Here is a 17,736-nt window from a genome sequence, read left to right on the forward strand (position 1 = left end):
TGTAAGGCACTTGACCAAAAGAATTAAATAAAATGATACGAAGAAGTACAGAAAAATTTAAAACTTTTATATAAACTTATTAGTAGAAATTATTACACGTATGAATACTTTAAATTTAAGGCAGCCATATGAAAACTCTAAACCATTATTGCATTGCTACTGAGTCCGTGCTCCACAAGTTGCTCAACAGCTAAAGCCACACCTGGAAAAATGTTGGAAAATAACATAATGAGCTAACGCTCAGTAAGCAAATCTCATGCATACACATACACATGAATGTCGTGAGTTTGTAGTGCACATATACTAATATGCTGACTTATATACTTATGCATTTCATTTATTGCTCAAGCACTTTCAAACTTTACTTTTATGCTCTTTCTCTTAGTTTCACATTTTTATGGGCCCAATATCACTTGTGCACACTGTTTGATTCAGCCAATGCCTGCAGGGCTTGTTACACATATCATATAGAATCCCATGGGTTCTCCTCCGGCTAGCCATCATCTCAGCTAGGCTCATCATAACACTCATTTCATCGTTGCCATAGCTGCCATACTTATTACACATATGGAGGAGAAAGACGGAAACATGGCAAACATATCTGAATGGTCAACTCTGACCTAGCCCACACTAGTGGGCAGCCACTATAAGTCTTATAGACTTCCTTCTTCTTTACTGAACTTACTTGATTGCTTCATCAAAACAGTGGCACCATTTTTAAACATCTTATTATCATTTTGCTTAAGCCTTGTGTCATTAAAATGTTTAACTTTACATAAGACTTTTCAAGGCATTTCATAACTTTTCTCATATTCATATGCATGGTCTTATATCACATAATAATGTATCACATAACTGTACATGCCATGCATATATGCTGATGCTGAAATGCCAATGTTCATGTTCATGATTCGTGTTGATGGTATTCAATCAAGGCATTGTATCACATCTCATATAACTCAAAACATCTTTAGTCATAATACATGAAGCTTTGGGTTGGTGGCGTTGTTATACCTTAACGTAGAGCTATGGCTCAGGTCTAAGGTTTCCAGCCTAAAAACTTAAACGCTTCATATATCATAACATATAACAAATCATGAACATAGAGTAATCCACATATCCATCAACATAAGAACACATACTTGCACATAATTCATATCATTCTTAACCAAGTAAGACATCTTTCACATATCACAGAATTCATCAATTACATATCACACAACACCCTTATGGTGTTCATATAACCATTTTTCACATACTTATCATATGCATCATCATCATACCATACTTAACTCATCAGATGTACACAATCAATGTAGTCATGCATCTTACACTTAAGCACAAAAGGTGAGATTTACTTACCTTAGGTCCTTAGCTTATTTTAAAATTCCTCACCAAGAGTCAATCAATCAAATCCATACAAATCCTATTCAAGGCACATCATTTATTAAATTCTATCAAAATCATAAATATACATTATTGATAGTGTATATTAACAATACCAGAAACTATATAAATGATAATAATAATTATTATCAACGTAATGCAAATAACTCTTCATATAAAACAATGCTTTAAACCTTGCTCATAAGATAATGTACTCTTATGATAATAATAATAATAATCCCAACAAAAATAATAATTATCGTCTATAATTAAACTTATTTCGATATTAATAACAAAATACTTCAATAGCAATACGTATATGGATGTATATATTCAAATAGTCATTTTATAAAAGAAATCATATTTTTAACATAAAGTTGTAATAATCAATATAATGATAATAATATAAATATAAATATTTATATTATTATTAATTAGTCATAATATCAATTCCAGTGATATAATAAATATACTTTCTCCAAAATTCACTGGTCTTACAAATATCAATAACTGTAAGAAACTAATATTTGATATTATTTTAATATTCTAATATTAATATACAATAATAATGGTTAGATAATAGGTTTACTATAAATCATACTTTTCATATATATATATATGAATCTGTATTCTTGATTTACTTAACAAAATAATAACAATAATAATTAAAATTACTTAATCATAATAATTTCCATATTAATATAAAATCAATTAAATATGTATTTTTATACTTTATTTAATATCTAATATTTTCTAGAAAATTGGACAGCACAACGGCTATAAAGTGGACAATTCCAAAATCAAAACCTGTATAAAAAATATATATAATCCCAGACAGCCAGTAAATTACAGAAAATATTCCATATATCAATAATATATAATTATATACTATAAATACACATAATAACAATTACTCTAATCAATCACAATTAAATCACAATATATAGGTTAAAGAAATTATACCAAAATGATCGGGTTCCACAACAAGTCAAACGATGATTTTCTGAAACTCAAAACGTACTTCGAAACCTCGAACACTAAGTTTCGACCGTCAGTCTACGGTGGCTCGTGGTGGGCCCACCACCCAACTATGGTAGATGTAGGAACAAGTTATTGGGTTTTGAAGCCCACAACACGAGGAGCACGATGGTGGTGACGGATCGGCAAACGGATGCCCGAGGTGGCCGAATCGCAACTTTGAAGTCGCGGGGTGGCCGAACTTAAATCGAGTGGTTGAGGCGTTTAATCGGCGAGTGAGCTCTAGATTCCCTCGTGGGTCGATAGTTCGGAGGCCTCTGAATCCAACGGTCCGGCGCGTGGCTAAAAGTGGTGGCCGGAAAGTACTCCTGCGTCGTCGGCAACAGTAACACAAAGAGAGAGAGAGAGAGAGAGAGAGAGAGAGAGAGAGAGAGGGAGAGAGAGAGAGGGGCTCGGGTAAAAAGAAAGGCTGAAGCCTTTTATTTTATTTTATTTTATTTTTTTTTTAATTTATTTTTAAAAATTACACTTGGACCCAAAATACTAAAATTCTTTTCAAATAAGCCCTTTAGCCAAACTTTCTTAATTTCATAAAAATCCCCAATTAAAATTATATGACATTTGGGTCCAATACTTGACTACTCAAGTTTCTCTTTCTTTAATCTCATTAAAAACATAAAATCATATTTTAAACACTATTTTTCCATTACTATTTCTTAAATTTGTAAAGTTGTACATTTTATGTATTAAAACTTTGATTTATAATAAATAAATGTATTATGAAAATGTTGGATATTACAAAAACACTCTTTATATTTTCTAAATTTTTCACATTTTTTTATTTCTTCTTTTTTCAAATTTATGATTACTAGTTAATAATTTAAAAAAAAACTATAATATCTAAACTATCTAAATAAATATCTAAAATTAAAAACTCTTCACACATTATATTTTTTTACGTAAGTTTTCTCCTCTCTATTTTTGGAGAAAAAACGACCATACACGTTATTATAATAATAATAAATGTAATTTTTAAAATTTAAATGAGATATTTATAAGATATTATTATTTAAATATAGATAAATATCTCTTTGTGAATTTATATATATTCTAAATATTCTTTATCAATCTCATATTTTCTTCTATTCTAAATTCTCGATTTTTTTATATTCTTCTCTTTAAACTCTTTCAATTTCAATTTTTAATTAATTCCAATTCATATCTCCAAATTTGATTGATTTACGTGTTAATGATAGCACAATCATCTTGGGTATTTATTCAATTATTAATGTTTGTTATTCTTTAAATTTTTTATTCTAAATTATTGCTCTTTATATTCTAACATTTTCATCTTATTTTTTATCATGTTTTAGATGTTGTCGGATGTTTATGTGGTGTGGGTGATAATGAGATTGTTGGAGGTGGTTAGAAAAAAATTGACATCAAAGTTTTAACAAATTAGTAAGTATAAGTTAATCGATAAATCTTCAAATAGATTATGTAGCATCATTAATCGAAAGATTTTCCACTATCTCCAATAATTTTAAATGGATTATGATGTTGTTGCAATCATATTTTTAAATTTTTAGTACAAAATTTTGTAAACTATTAACATGATGTTGTTTGTAATCATATACTTTCTCAAATCTCCAAAAGCATTGGTACTGTCATCAAATCAAGTGTCTTTGATTTGTATGTTATGGTATCTTTCTATACCATCTCTTAAATTTTATTCATGAGGAAAATACGAAACCAAAGGCTATACAAAATCGTTCAGTATTTAAGAAAAAAATAATTATTGCTAGAATAAATGTTTCTACCAAATTGTACCATTTTAAAAAAAAAAAAAAAAATAATGGAGATCTAATGTTGTTTTTTAAAGAACCAACAAAAAAAAATTATTATTGCAGGAAAAACAAAAATAATAAGAAAACTAAAAACAAAATTAAACAAATTTTGATTTGTTGCCTTTGTGATTTGGTACAATACAACCATTGTAGGTTCTATTTTTTTTAGGATTGTACAAATCTATGTTTGATTGTGTAAAAACAAGAAAAATTAGGGATCACAAAATTATTATAGACTATCATAATTAAAATTCATAATGATCATATAGTTAATTAAAAATATTAATGGATAATTAATAATAAATATAAAAGTAATTAGAGTATTATTCAAGTTGGTATTATTATAATAATTTATTTTTGAAGATAGATATAATTTATTGATATCTTGAAAAAGTTTTGTGATTTTCATTTAAAAAAATACTTTTAATGAAATAAAATAAAACAACTTCATAACAAACTTAATAAATTGATGGACAATTCATAACCACCAAGACCAAATTGATGGAGAAAACACTATCATAAAAAATAGTTTATTCATATTATTTATGATTTTTATTTAAACGTAAATAGTTTTATAAAAATATATATTAACAATATATATAAATTATAATAATAAACGTAATTTTTTCTCATTTTTTATTGTACTTTTTTAATTTATGGCTATTAAATAATAAAGGGAAAAACTCTATTTATTTTAGGGGTGAACATTTGACCCGCAAACCCGAAAACCTGCAAAACTCGCCCAACCCAAACCCCGAGAAGAGAACCCGAATTTTCGAAAAACCCGTTCATTCGGGCTTAATCCGATCCGAATCGGAAATATGTCATGTAGGGTTCGGGTTTAAAATTTAGTAATTTCGGGTTCTGGTGTAATCCAAACCCGACCAAAATTCTGAAAAATAAGATGATAACCCTAAATCTGAAAAATCTTTATTTCTTTTCTTCTCTTTCACTCACGCTCGACCTCCCTTCTTCTCAGCAGAGCTGCCTCCGCCACCATCAGCTCTTCTTCCTCGCCTCCCTCACTCACACCAGCCCCCCTTCTCTCTTACGCACGGTCAAGAGAAGAAAAACCCACCCACCCACCCCCAGCCAACCACGTCTCCTCCCTTCGCCACCACAACGCCACCACTAGCCAGACAAACTAATAGATATTTAAGTTCGTTATTCTCTATTTTAGACCGTGCATTATTTTCTTCATGTGCTAATACAATTTCTGCTATTGGGTTGATGTTTTGTTTAATTATTCATTTTTTTATAAATAAAATTTCAAATTCATGCAGTAAACAACTTTTGGATCAGGAAGAGGTGGATGTGGTGCACCCACTGGACAAGGAGAAAGGCATCACTGTTGAAGACTTGAAGCTCATCAAAATGGAAATGGCCAATTGTATGAAACATTCACTAATTTTTTCTTACAATTTTTTTGCAGTTTATATTGAGCTTTTCCTTTTTTAACTTTGGGGGATTTTCTTCTTAATTACAATGTATGGTGCTGAATTTTAAGTTTATTTTAAATTTTATTTGTTCTTTAAGTAAAGACTGTTCTATTTCTCTGGTTTAACCTAGAATCACATGGCAATGTTTATTTATTGCCCTGATCATGTGAAAGTTTTAATGGGAAAGTGTTAAAAATTCAAGCTTTATAACTACCCCGCATGAAGGAAATCTTCAAATTAAAACCCTCGACATTATAAGAATAGACATACAGTTTTAGTTGGTAGACTTAATTTTATTTTCTTATCTTTAATTTTTTTTCTTTTCCAGATATATAGATATACATTCACACACATGATTTATAGGAGCATGATTTGGAATCCTCTTAAATTTTAAGCTTATTGCATGAAACAAGATCAGTAAGAATTGGTATCTTATGCAATGGTATTCGATCCTCTAATGTTAGTGTTTCTGATGTATAAATAGTTTTCTTATATTTATTATAGCTTCGGAGAGAGAGAGAGAGAGAAGCTTAATGGCTAAAGTGTAATACTATAGTTTCATGTGTTTAAAAAATGTACTCAATGCATAGTTTAATTACTGTACACATTCATCAATTGTTTTCACTAACCTCTCATAAAAATAATAAATATATCAGCTTTCTAAAAATAAACAAAGTGTAAAAAAAAATAGTATTTTTGAAAAAAAATTTGGTATTTTTGTAAAATTAGGTTTTTTGGCCCAAAATCCATTAGGACCAACTCAACCCGAACCCAACCCAAAACCCAACCTAAAACCCTAAACCTGAAAAACTCCAAAAATTTCGGATCGGTTTCGGTACCATTTTTCTCCACCCGAAACCCGCAAAACCCAAACCCAAACCCAATGAACCCAAAACACGAAAATCCGACCCGTGTGCACCCCTAATCTATTTTTTCTTTTTTATTTTAATAATAATTATAATATATATCAATTAAAAGTATTTATATATAATAATAATATTAAATAATCTATCTATTTTTATTTTTAATATTTTGATAAAAACACGTAGTCCTAAAGTCAGCTTTTAATAATAAAGGGTCTACACGTGTAATAAAAAATACACGTGGTTCAAATAATCTATCTATTTATTCATATTTTTAACCTTTTGACAAAACAGGAAATGTGCAAGTCAATTTTTTAAAATAAAGGATCGAAATGGGCAATCGGCTAAAATAAAGGTTTAAAATAGTGTAAACCCTTACAGAAAATATAAATTTATATAATTTGTTTTTTATAAGAATTTTCACTTTTTGAATAAATACATGGCCCAAAAATTAATTTTTAAAAATAAAATGTCAAAATGGGTAATTGGTAAATATATAGTATTCAAATAATCAACTTTTCTATTCTTATTTTTAACATTTTAACAAAATACAATATCTAAAAGTTAATTTTTAAAAATAAATGATCAAAATAAGTCATCGACCAATATATAGTGTTCAAATAATCGATCATTCTATTCTTATTTTAACACTTTGACAAAATACGAAATCTAAAAGTTAATTTTTAAAAATAAAAAATCCAAATGGGTAATCGGCTAAAATAACCCTTATTATTGAGAATTTTTTGAAAATCTATAGGAGATTTGCTATACAATAAACACCATCAATAAAAAAAACTATGGTCAATCTCCATATAATTTTTACATAAACATCATCACATGTCCAAATGAGAAGCATATTCTACTAGTAGAATAAAAAATAATATTTATTATACAATCTCAAAATAAAATCACAAATATATATTTTAATTATTATAAAAAACTACACGAAACATGATTATGTTTTCTAGTCATAATATTATGATTATATATATTAATGTATCATGAAAAATATAATATATATTTTTTTAGGCAACTAAAAATATAATTAACAAGTCATCAACATGTGACTCAACATCTCAACTAATCTGATCTTAAAATTAGATGGATAAGCACATGCATTTATGGTATAATGGACACGTTTTAGAGATACTACTGTACAAGGGCAAAACAGTCATAACATATTATTTCATTTCTCTCTCTCTCTCTAAAATCCAGAAAATACGATTATCCATTTTTTCTTCTCAAATTCACACCCAAAAAAAACCCATGATATACGGTGCCACCTCCGGCGAAGCCATGGTTTTTTTCTCAAATTCACTCGAAATTCCGAAACTCGCTGTCTTCCGTCATTCTAGTTGGTTCTTCCGGCAAAATAATAGTTTATTCCTCATATTCCACCGAAAACCCTAAATTAAATTCTCCATTTTCCGCTGTACCAGTTGGGTCCTTCGGCTAAGCTATTGTTCCTTTCTCAAATTCACACAGGAACCCTAAATTATCAATCTTCTGCCGCTCCACTTGTGTCCTACGGCCAACCCCACTTCGCCGGTTCATTGGTATCAGGTATGTTTGTTGGTTGCTCCTTATTTTTCGTTTCTACTTATGTTTTGATTAGAAGTTTTAGAAATGTAGAAATGAGCTAAGATTCGTGTATGTTTGGGAAAAGTGAAGGCAAGAATTGATTTGTCAAAGCAATGATAAGATTATCTTTGTTCTCGAGATTATGAATTATTTTGCATTTAAACCAATTTAGACAAATTTCAGTAGGGCACTGGACCCTTCATAGCTCTGCCCCTTAAGGTTACGGTGAATTTGGTTGAATTTTTCTAGGTTTCAGTTAATTAATTGTATGTTTGACTTTATTGACGAATAGTATCCAAAATTCGTATTTTAGGGTGTATTGGAAGTTCTTGTGAAATTTGAACGCTTTAGGGGGGTTTCGTATGGTTGGTGAATTGGGTCTCTGATGAAGAAGTTTGATAGGATTTGGGGTTCGATTACCAGAGTTTCAATTAAGCCATTTGACAGAGTTGAGTGTTTAGCAACTTTCTGGTTGTGAATGATGGATTGTGGATTTACATGACTTGTGATAACTTTCTTGTTTGCAACATCCGAATTTGAATTTCAACCTTGGATAGACTTAAAGGGATTTGAATATATTTTGGCGGAAAAATTTGCATGGCAGGAAAGGGTGTGTTAGGTTTTACAAGATCCAATTCTAATTCTTTGGAACTTCCTAAGGCGTGTAATCTCAAGGACCAAGCGAAAAGAACAATTCTTCGTAATGTGAGATCACAAGGGCACACCTATGTTGAACTTCGTGAAGATGGGAAAAAGTTCATTTTCTTCTGTACTTTGTGCTTAGCTCCTTGTCACAGTGATTCGGTACTGTTTGATCACTTGAAAGGTAATCTCCACAGTGAGAGGTTGTCTACTGCCAAGGCTACTCTCTTGAGACCAAACCCGTGGCCGTTTAATGATGGTGTTGTCTTCTTTGATAATTCAACCGAGAAAGGAGAACAGTTGGCAATTACAAATGGAAATCAAAATAAGCTATTGGAGTCTCCAGACAATGGGAACAGCCTAGCTATAGTTAGTTATGGTGAAAATACAGAAAACTGTGCTAATAAGCATCCTAGGAATGATGCTTTTGGACGTCAAAATGAGGATCTAGATTATGCAGTCATTGATTCAGATGTTAACTTCGATTCCTCTACAGAGAATCTGACAGAATCTGGGGGAAATTGTGCAGCTTTGATCCCTTATGTTCGAGTTGGAAATGAAATTACTAATGTAAAAGTGAGGGAAGTGGGTTACGGACTAATTGCTGCGAGATTTCAGGAGAAGGGTAGCATGTCAGAGGAGCTAACCAGGATATGGTGTGAGTGGTTGGGGAAAAATAATGTAGTGAATGAGGATTCATTTATTGTTCCTGAGCATGACTTTGCTATTGTTACCTTTAGTTATAATAATTTAAATTTAGGTAGAATGGGTTTTCTTGATGAGGTCAAAAAATTGCTTTGTTCTAGTCCGTCGTCCGAAACTCAAAATGCTGAAGGCGGTAAAAAAAGAAGGAAATCATTTTCCGATCCTGAGGATGTTTGTGAAAATTTGAGTAATCATTATGATTCAGGCGGGGAAGATTCTTCAGCTTCTGCAGTATCAAGTTTAATGTTAGACCAATATGATGACCAGCTTCTGCAAACTAGATTTATTTCGAACAAGGCTGTAAGGCGGGAGTTGAGACGGCAACAGCGCTTAGCATCTGAAAGAATGTGTGATATTTGCCAACACAAGATGCTTCCCGGAAAAGATGTAGCAGCACTCATGAATGTGAAGACTGGAAGGCTTGCTTGCAGTAGTCGAAATGTGAATGGGGTAAGACTGCTAAACAACTCACATATGTATCTTTTCAGTCATCCCTATCCATACTTTTTCTACTATGCATTTGTTATTACTTTTAGCATCTCTAAAGCTCTGTTTGATAATTGGATTCTATTGAGAGAGCAAGCAAATCATTTTTTGTTAAATCTTAAACTTTGTGGTAGGAAAATGTAATGTATATTGATAGTATTTAGAATGATTATATTGACTATGAAAGATACAAATTTCAAAATAAAGTTTTATATGGTTAGCTTTCTCTTTCTTTAACTTTTCATTTGTCTTTGATATTTTTATCTTCAAAATTTAGGTATCAAGTGGAGCCTAGTTTTTTTTTAAGTTAAGCTATTTTCTCATTTTGATTTGACTTGCATGCATACAGGCCTTTCATTTGTTTCACACTTCCTGCCTCATACATTGGGTTCTTCTATGTGAACTTGAAATGCTCACAAATCAGCCAGATAATGTAAAAGTTAAACGAAGATCTCAGAGAAAAACTGCGGCTAAGAACAATGAAATGCAAAACGATAATGATATGAAAGCTCTAAGGCCCCAAATTAATTCGGTATTCTGTCCGGAGTGCCAGGGGACTGGAGCAATTATCGACAGGCATGATGAGAAACCAACGGTTCCTCTTTCAAAGGTTTGTACACCTTCCATCTTCCTTGTGCTTACATCTTTTCTCGAATACAACATTCTGCTTTGATGGTAGAAGGACCTCACAGGAAACCATTGATTAAAATCTGCTTAACTCTGATAATAATAACCAAAAGCCAAAAATCTAGGTGGGAAAGAACTTGTTCTGTTTGACTCAGAGGATGATCTCTACTTTCAGATGTTCAAGTACAAGATAAAAGTGAGTGATGCACGCAGAGCATGGATGAAGAGTCCTGAAGTATTGGAAAATTGCTCAACAGGGTTTCATTTCCCATCCCAACCTGAAGAAAAGCTTCAGGTCTTTCTCAATATTCTGGTCAATATTTGCTTTTAAATGAAAGGCAGTACTAGTAGTCATGTTATTTATTCTTCTTTTTCTTCTCTTTATTATAGGAAAAGGTGAAACAACTAAAGTTGCTGCGTTTCTATGGAGCTCATTACTAGAATTAGAACGTGGAACATCGGCCTGCGAAGGTGGGTAATGAAGGAGCAACTGTAAGCTATTGTGGATAAGTACAATGAGATTGTATATATACCTGTTGACTGCTGTTGTGATCTAGTCTAACACAGGTCTACATACTGACATCATCTGCATTGTAAATTAACTCTTACTATTCTCCAATGCATATATGTATTTTATAGTTGTGCAGTCTCTCTATTTTACTATTCATTTTGTTCTTTGTTATGTGTACTATGTTCAGTGAGTAGTTTGGTAGATAAATAACATAGATACAGACCTGGTGTACATGTATCTATCAAGGACAGTATTGTGCTTATTATTTGGGGGAACAGATTATGAAAGGGTAGCATTATTATTTGCTGCTAACTTTTCCTTCTTTTGCAGCCCTAGATTTTCAAGTTGATAACATAAAATAAATGAAAGTTTATGTTTTTGTTCTGTAAAGTAGTGAATGTGTTCTTTCATCTCGTTTTCATTCATAGCATCAGTAAATTTGTGTTTATGCCTATATAAAGAACTACTAATATAATTTGTTAGGGAAAGTGCAAATATAACACTTAATTTTAGGTTTTTGGTTAACTTGCTTGATTCGAAAAGATAAGTTGATAGAAATTTAGTGTAGCTGTGCACGACTGTTGTTCTCAAGTGAATTTGAGGCCACGTTTACTAAATAGTAATCGGAATTGGAATAAATCAATGAGAGAAATGAATGGGAAAAAAATGTAGAAGAATCGGAATCATTATTGTATTATGTTGTTTACTAAAACTGAGTGGAAAAGGAATCAGAATCATTTTATCTTGTTTATATAACCAAGAAAGGGAATCGGAATGCTTTAATTGACAAAATTACCCTTTTAAAAAGAATTTTATTTTATTTTTTATTTATTAAAATAAATAATTAAAAAGTGAGTAATGAATAAAAATATATATTCATAAATGTATATCATATGGTATGGGTGGTATATATTTTTAAAATACAATATTATAATTATAAATGTGTTGTTTGGTAACAATTAAAAAAATAGTTTTTTATTTAATTAATTAAAAATTTGACAATTAAACATAAAATAGTGTTTGATAACTTTATTTTTATTTATTATTTTTTTAAATTTTAAACAAAATTTATTAAATTTTGAAAATAGAAAATTTTCACTTTTAAATTTTTTTTAAACTGTTTTCCATTTATAGTTTCTTTTTTTTTTCTTCTTTTCTTCAAATCAGCACATCATTTTATATTGTTAAACAAAACATAAATATAAAAGTTATCAAACACATTTATTATTTTTTGTTTTTAAAAACAAAAATAGTTATCAAACATATTTTTATTTTTTAAAAATAAAAATAATAATTCTATTTTTGTATTTAAAAAATTCAAAAACAAAAATTTTATCAAACACAGCCAAAATGTTTCACATAAATATAATAATATTTTTTAACGTTATTTATCAAATCCTAGACTTAGACTTACTAGATTAGTATAATATTGTTAATAAAAAAGTAAATATACACATTATTTATTTATGAAGTCAATATAACCAAATCAAAAAAATTATAGCTAATAACAATCTTAAAAAATTTCAAACTTAAACGCAAACACAAAAGTCTAGGTTGTAACATAAATAGTAATGTTCTAATATCTCAAAATAACTATTAGGCATCATTTTGCAACATATTCATAATATATTGCATTTTCACCTCATCTGACATTGCATAAAACACTCGCATCAATGAGGGCTTTTCTGCTAACATGTTGGTGGCTTTAATACATTGTATTGCAGTTAGGCTGTCAATCTTGCTTATTTCTGTATATAAATTGGCTTGCATATCAGCCACTTCTTTATCATTTGATAATGCATTGATCAGTCCTTGAAGCTTGGGGACGATTTCTGATACAGATTCTGCTAATGCACCAATATTAGCTGACATACCATCCATTACCTTTGACCTTTTCTTTTTATTACGTTGTTGGGCACTAGTAGTACTCTCAGTGGATCTACGACGCATATTACTAGGGTGTTGAGTATTTGAGACACCATCAAACTCATCTATTTCTTCATCATCCCCTCCATCAGCTATATTATCATCAACTCCAAAATCCACACCAATTGTATCCTCTTGTCGTATTTCCTCTTCATCATCGTCAGCATTACCAGCATTTGTTCCAGTAGCACGATCTCGACCATATATTTCTGCTAGTTTGTAGTAATAAGGAAATGGTTTTCCATATAATCCACTTGCATCTTTACGTTTCTGTGTATTCACAAAACAATGCAATCACATGTTATCATAAATAACAGACATTAATATATATATTATTATATATAAATATATGTCAAACTATATTGTATTTACCTTCACCCACTCATCAAATGCACTTTTTTCACATAATAACATCATATGCTCATTGTCCCAACCAAAACCACTTAAAGACAACAATTCAGTCAAGCAACAATACTTTCCCTTCAAAGTTTTAATACGAGATTCAATATGAGGTGAGGCCTTCAATCCAGAACGCTGTAATTTTGTTTCTAACATAATCTCTATTTGTTGCAAATATCTATTTTTAAATCCACAATCAGCCCGCCATGTAGGATTTTGGCTTAACTCTAGAAGACAGTCGATCAAAGCATTGTCTTCCATTGGAGTCCAGTAATGTTTATTTTGACCTCTCCCTCTTTGACCTACATTAGAGTTAGAACTCATCCTGTACATTCATATAAGACTTCTCATGAGTATAAAAACAAAACTCAGAAGAATTAAGTACTCATAAATCAATATGAATGAAATTAAACTCAAACAACTTGGACAAAAAGTACGAACATTTCAAATTAATGTATATATGTCGTTAATACATCAAAATATGATCAAAGTGCTCAAATACAAATAGTAGAATAATAAATACTAAAAAAAATTATCCTAAACCTCTATTTGCTCGCCATGTATTCCACATTTCTTCTGCCAAATTTTGTCTCCATGTGGTCCAAGAATTTGAAGACTCAACACTATTTATATAATTATAATTTGTTGTAGTATGATTTTCTGGAAAATTATTCATCTCATTTTCCACTGGATCAATGTTCATCTCTTTTCGAATAAAATTGTGCAACATACAACAAACAGAAATTATACGTCGTTGTGTTTTCAAGTCATAAAAAGATGGACTTCTAAGAATTGCCCATCGCATTTTCAACAATCCAAAGCAACGCTCAATTACATTCCTAGCACTTGAATGTTTCATATTGAAGAACTCTTCCGGTGTGTTTGGAAGGTGTCCATCATCCCAATCATTAAGATGGTATCGTGTTCCTCGAAAAGGTGCAAGAAAACCTTGACCATTGGTGTATCCAGCATCAACTAAATAATAATAACCTACCACCAACATAAAATAAATTTTGTTATTCGATGGAAAACTACATTATTAGTTTGAGATTAAACTTTTACAAGTTTACTATAATTTATTATTTTACCGTTAGGGACTTTTAACCCATTTCTCCTAGTCACGGCATCTCTCAATACTCGTCCATCATGTGTTGAACCTTCCCAACCTGGTAAGACATATATAAACTGCATGTCTTGTGAACAAACCCCCAAAACATTGGTTGCGATCTCTCCTTTTCTTGTCCTATATCTTGGTTTATCAGCTTCACGTACACGCACTCTTATATAGGTTCCATCTAATGCTCCCAAACATTTCTACATCAAATTCATTCCACTTATTATAACAAATTTTAGTTAACAATCAACAACTAAATTTTGTAATCCATAATTCATACCTTAAACCACTTCCACCTTGGATCGATTGAGGTCTCTAATACTGGCTCAGGTGTTTTCCAAAATTCTTTTTGGCAGCGAATCATTGCTTTTAAACATTCATGAAAATATTTACTAACAGTTTTTCCTGATCTCTTAAAACTAAAACCAACAACACGATTCTTATGGTGGTGTGCTAGAATATATAGAAACATTGCTACCATCTCCTCAATCGATACATTGCGTGTCCTTCTTAAATTCCCTCTTGTAGTGAGTATGCTACATAATTTTTGAAAAGTTTGTCTATCCATTCTTAATTGTGAAACACATTTGACATCACTTTCATACACTAAATCATGTAAGTTTTCTAATTGTCTATAGACTCTCATAATAGATAACGGATAATTGAGACGTTTTTTGTAACCTATCCATGCATAAGCACATGTAGTTGTACATACACTCAAAATAATTTGTAATAGTACAATCAAATTTTGTACTACAACAATAATCTTTTGTTTCCTTGTCAAACTTAACGAAGTCATTCGTCTACAAAAAAAAAAAACATAAATTAACAAAATGTTTTGGTATAAAAAATAAATATTCAAATTCTCTTTTCAAAATATAAAGATAGCAACCAATTAATTAACAACATACATATATATATACTATGTATATATATATAAATAATTTGGTTATCAACATTCTTTTATCGTTTTGTTTTGTTTTGTTATTATTTATTTTTATTTTTTTAATTGTTTTTTCTCTTTTCTTCTTGCCACTATATTGTACATAAATGAGTTAGACTTCTTTTATTAAAAAAAAAACTACTGTGCCACTTTATTTTGTTGTAACATTTTGTAATAATTAATTAAATAATAACTTTAAAAAAAAACTATTATTTCTTTAATAAAAATATCTTACATAAATACTATTATTATAATACAATACATTGCCTATTATTCTACTACTTTCATTATTATTATTATTTTTAAAAAAGTGATATGTTCTTAGAGCAATTTAAATATTTTTATTAATAAAAGTTAGTTTTCTATTATATATTAATCTTTTCACGTCAAATTTTTTATCTTTCCTTTTTTGGAAAACACGTCAACTACATTTTTAGAACAAAAATAAAATATAATAAGTACAATAAATATAATAAATAAATACATACAAACAGTAATTTGGTACAAAATAATAATAATAATAACTTAAATAACTAAAAGCTATTTAAATTAATAAATTATATTCCACGAAATATGAACAAAAAAATCTACATATATACATTATCACATATGTTGGACCTATCAATAATATTTATGCAAAGTTGTTGCTTATATGAAAACATTAAACACCACCTACCATGAATACATGAATAGGCTTAAGAAAAAAAAAGAATCAATCATAAATATGTCCACCATTTCTCTAATAAAATAATTAAAAAAATAATAATTTAACATTCTTTTGCAAAAAAATCAAACTTAAAAATTAGTTACTTATGAAGTATAAATAATAAATTTGAATGTTAGTTAAATATTAATTATATATTTCTTAATTTTAAGATATATGGAATCTTTATACTTTGTATGCTATGCATGATGCTGGAAACATTATGATATTGTATGTATGCTTTATATGGTCCAATTATGATTATGAAAGTCTATGTATGCGTGATATGTTATGAATGGAAATATTATGCTATGTTAGTTCTGAAGTTGTGAGTAATCAAATAAGACTATTTTAATAATAATACAAATATAAATAACATCATCATTATATAAATATATATATATATATATACTAGTTAATAGGAACGTGCCTAAGGTAATTTTAAAAAATATGTTTTTGTTAATTATTATTTTTTTAACATTTTTGTAAAAAAAGTTGTCATTTTTATTTGTTTAGATTATATTAATTTAGTTTTAATTCAATTTTTGAAAATGAGAAATTATAACAAATAAAATGAGTAATTATCTAAATAAATAATTATCAATTCAATTATTACAATTTTTCATGTTATTATTGATTTTATTTATTTATCCATCTCTTATTATTAGTGTATTACTTATACTAATTACATAATATTACTCAAAATGTATATACCTTACTTTATAATAAATTAGTAATTTATTTTATTAGGTTATTTGTAATTTAATATTTATATTATATAAAAAATTATAATAAACAAAGTCAAACCTAAAAAATACTGCATAGTAAATGTAAAGTTTGTTTAATAATATATATCATTAATAACTGAGATTGAGATTGTAGATTAAAAATTTGAGAATGAAACATGAAAGTAATATCTAATTCCAAATTATAATTTCTTTCTATTTTATTAAGAAAATAACAATCGTGCATTTATATATAGTAAATTATAAACATAGTAAATTAATATATAAAAACAAATGAAAAAAAAAAGATAAAATAAAAAGAGCATATTTAAAAAAAAAGTACATTAATTAGAAAATAAAATACATGACAAGTCAGTGAGATATATCATCATAAAAAAAAATTATATGAACTAAAATGATGAAACAAAATTAAATATTTTTTAAGAAAGTTATCTCTTTAATTGCCTACACAGTCTTAAGAAGTATAATAAATTGTGCACATTTTTCATATAATAATATTTAAAAAAATTATATAATAATATTTATATAAAAGTTTTATTTTTTATATAATAAAAACAGTTTTAAGAAGTATAATGAATCAGTACTTGCATTTGTATATAATAGGTATATAGAAATTTTATTTGTATGTGTATCTAATATATATATATATATAAGAAACTCAAGTGGGTATCTAATATATATATATATATATATATAAATATATTCAATATGAAATACATAAAAATATTATATTTGGATGTGTAGAGGCATTAAATATTGTGACGTGGGTATATATACAATACTTGACCTGTTGTTTGCAGTCAATGTTGTTATTCGGATAGAATTAGTTGATCATATCAC

The 17,736-nt window shown here is 28.9% G+C and overlaps 3 protein-coding genes across 5 annotated transcripts; 1 reads left to right on the forward strand and 2 right to left on the reverse strand.

Moving 5' to 3' along the window:
- The first annotated feature begins 7,712 nt into the window (after positions 1-7,712).
- LOC133781533 (uncharacterized) lies at positions 7,713-11,394 on the forward strand. Of its 3 annotated transcripts, none has more exons than XR_009870145.1 (5): positions 7,713-8,076; positions 8,408-9,891; positions 10,277-10,537; positions 10,680-10,849; positions 10,945-11,394. XR_009870145.1 is itself a non-coding variant. In XM_062220567.1 (5 exons), the coding sequence occupies exons 2-5, from the start codon at positions 8,692-8,694 to the stop codon at positions 10,993-10,995; spliced, it is 1,632 nt and encodes a 543-aa protein (XP_062076551.1). In that variant the 5' UTR covers positions 7,715-8,076; positions 8,408-8,691; the 3' UTR covers positions 10,996-11,394. The 3 variants fall into 3 exon arrangements, 2 of the variants coding, with proteins under 2 accessions (XP_062076552.1, XP_062076551.1); XM_062220567.1 differs by having other exon boundaries at positions 7,715-8,076; positions 10,730-10,849; XM_062220568.1 differs by lacking the exon at positions 10,945-11,394 and having other exon boundaries at positions 10,668-10,798.
- A 1,267-nt stretch (positions 11,395-12,661) lies between these two features.
- Positions 12,662-13,714, reverse strand: LOC133784587 (uncharacterized). Its single transcript, XM_062223883.1, has 2 exons — positions 13,364-13,714; positions 12,662-13,261 (listed from the first exon to the last, which is right to left on the reverse strand). Exons 1-2 carry the CDS (start codon positions 13,712-13,714, stop codon positions 12,662-12,664), a joined length of 951 nt encoding a protein of 316 aa, XP_062079867.1.
- Positions 13,715-13,922: 208 nt separating this feature from the next.
- LOC133784588 (protein ALP1-like) lies at positions 13,923-14,868 on the reverse strand. The gene is made up of 3 exons (XM_062223884.1): positions 14,785-14,868; positions 14,479-14,704; positions 13,923-14,380 (listed from the first exon to the last, which is right to left on the reverse strand). Exons 1-3 carry the CDS (start codon positions 14,866-14,868, stop codon positions 13,923-13,925), a joined length of 768 nt encoding a protein of 255 aa, XP_062079868.1.
- Between the last annotated feature and the right edge of the window lie 2,868 nt (positions 14,869-17,736).

This window comes from Humulus lupulus, chromosome 6, assembly GCF_963169125.1.
Source record: "Humulus lupulus chromosome 6, drHumLupu1.1, whole genome shotgun sequence".
Classification (NCBI taxonomy): Eukaryota; Viridiplantae; Streptophyta; class Magnoliopsida; order Rosales; family Cannabaceae; genus Humulus; species Humulus lupulus.

Coding starts and splice junctions, on each gene's coding strand:
- LOC133781533 (XM_062220567.1), top strand. CDS start 8,692: ATGGCAGGAAAGGGTGTGTTAGGTTTTACAAGATCCAATTCTAATTCT. Junction 10,538..10,729: donor CAACGGTTCCTCTTTCAAAG/GTTTGTACACCT, acceptor CTCTACTTTCAG/ATGTTCAAGTACAAGATAAA. Junction 10,850..10,944: donor AACCTGAAGAAAAGCTTCAG/GTCTTTCTCAAT, acceptor TCTTTATTATAG/GAAAAGGTGAAACAACTAAA.
- LOC133784587 (XM_062223883.1), bottom strand. CDS start 13,714: ATGAGTTCTAACTCTAATGTAGGTCAAAGAGGGAGAGGTCAAAATAAA. Junction 13,262..13,363: donor CATTTGATGAGTGGGTGAAG/GTAAATACAATA, acceptor GTGAATACACAG/AAACGTAAAGATGCAAGTGG.
- LOC133784588 (XM_062223884.1), bottom strand. CDS start 14,868: ATGATTCGCTGCCAAAAAGAATTTTGGAAAACACCTGAGCCAGTATTA. Junction 14,705..14,784: donor CAAGGTGGAAGTGGTTTAAG/GTATGAATTATG, acceptor AATTTGATGTAG/AAATGTTTGGGAGCATTAGA. Junction 14,381..14,478: donor TGGGTTAAAAGTCCCTAACG/GTAAAATAATAA, acceptor TGTTGGTGGTAG/GTTATTATTATTTAGTTGAT.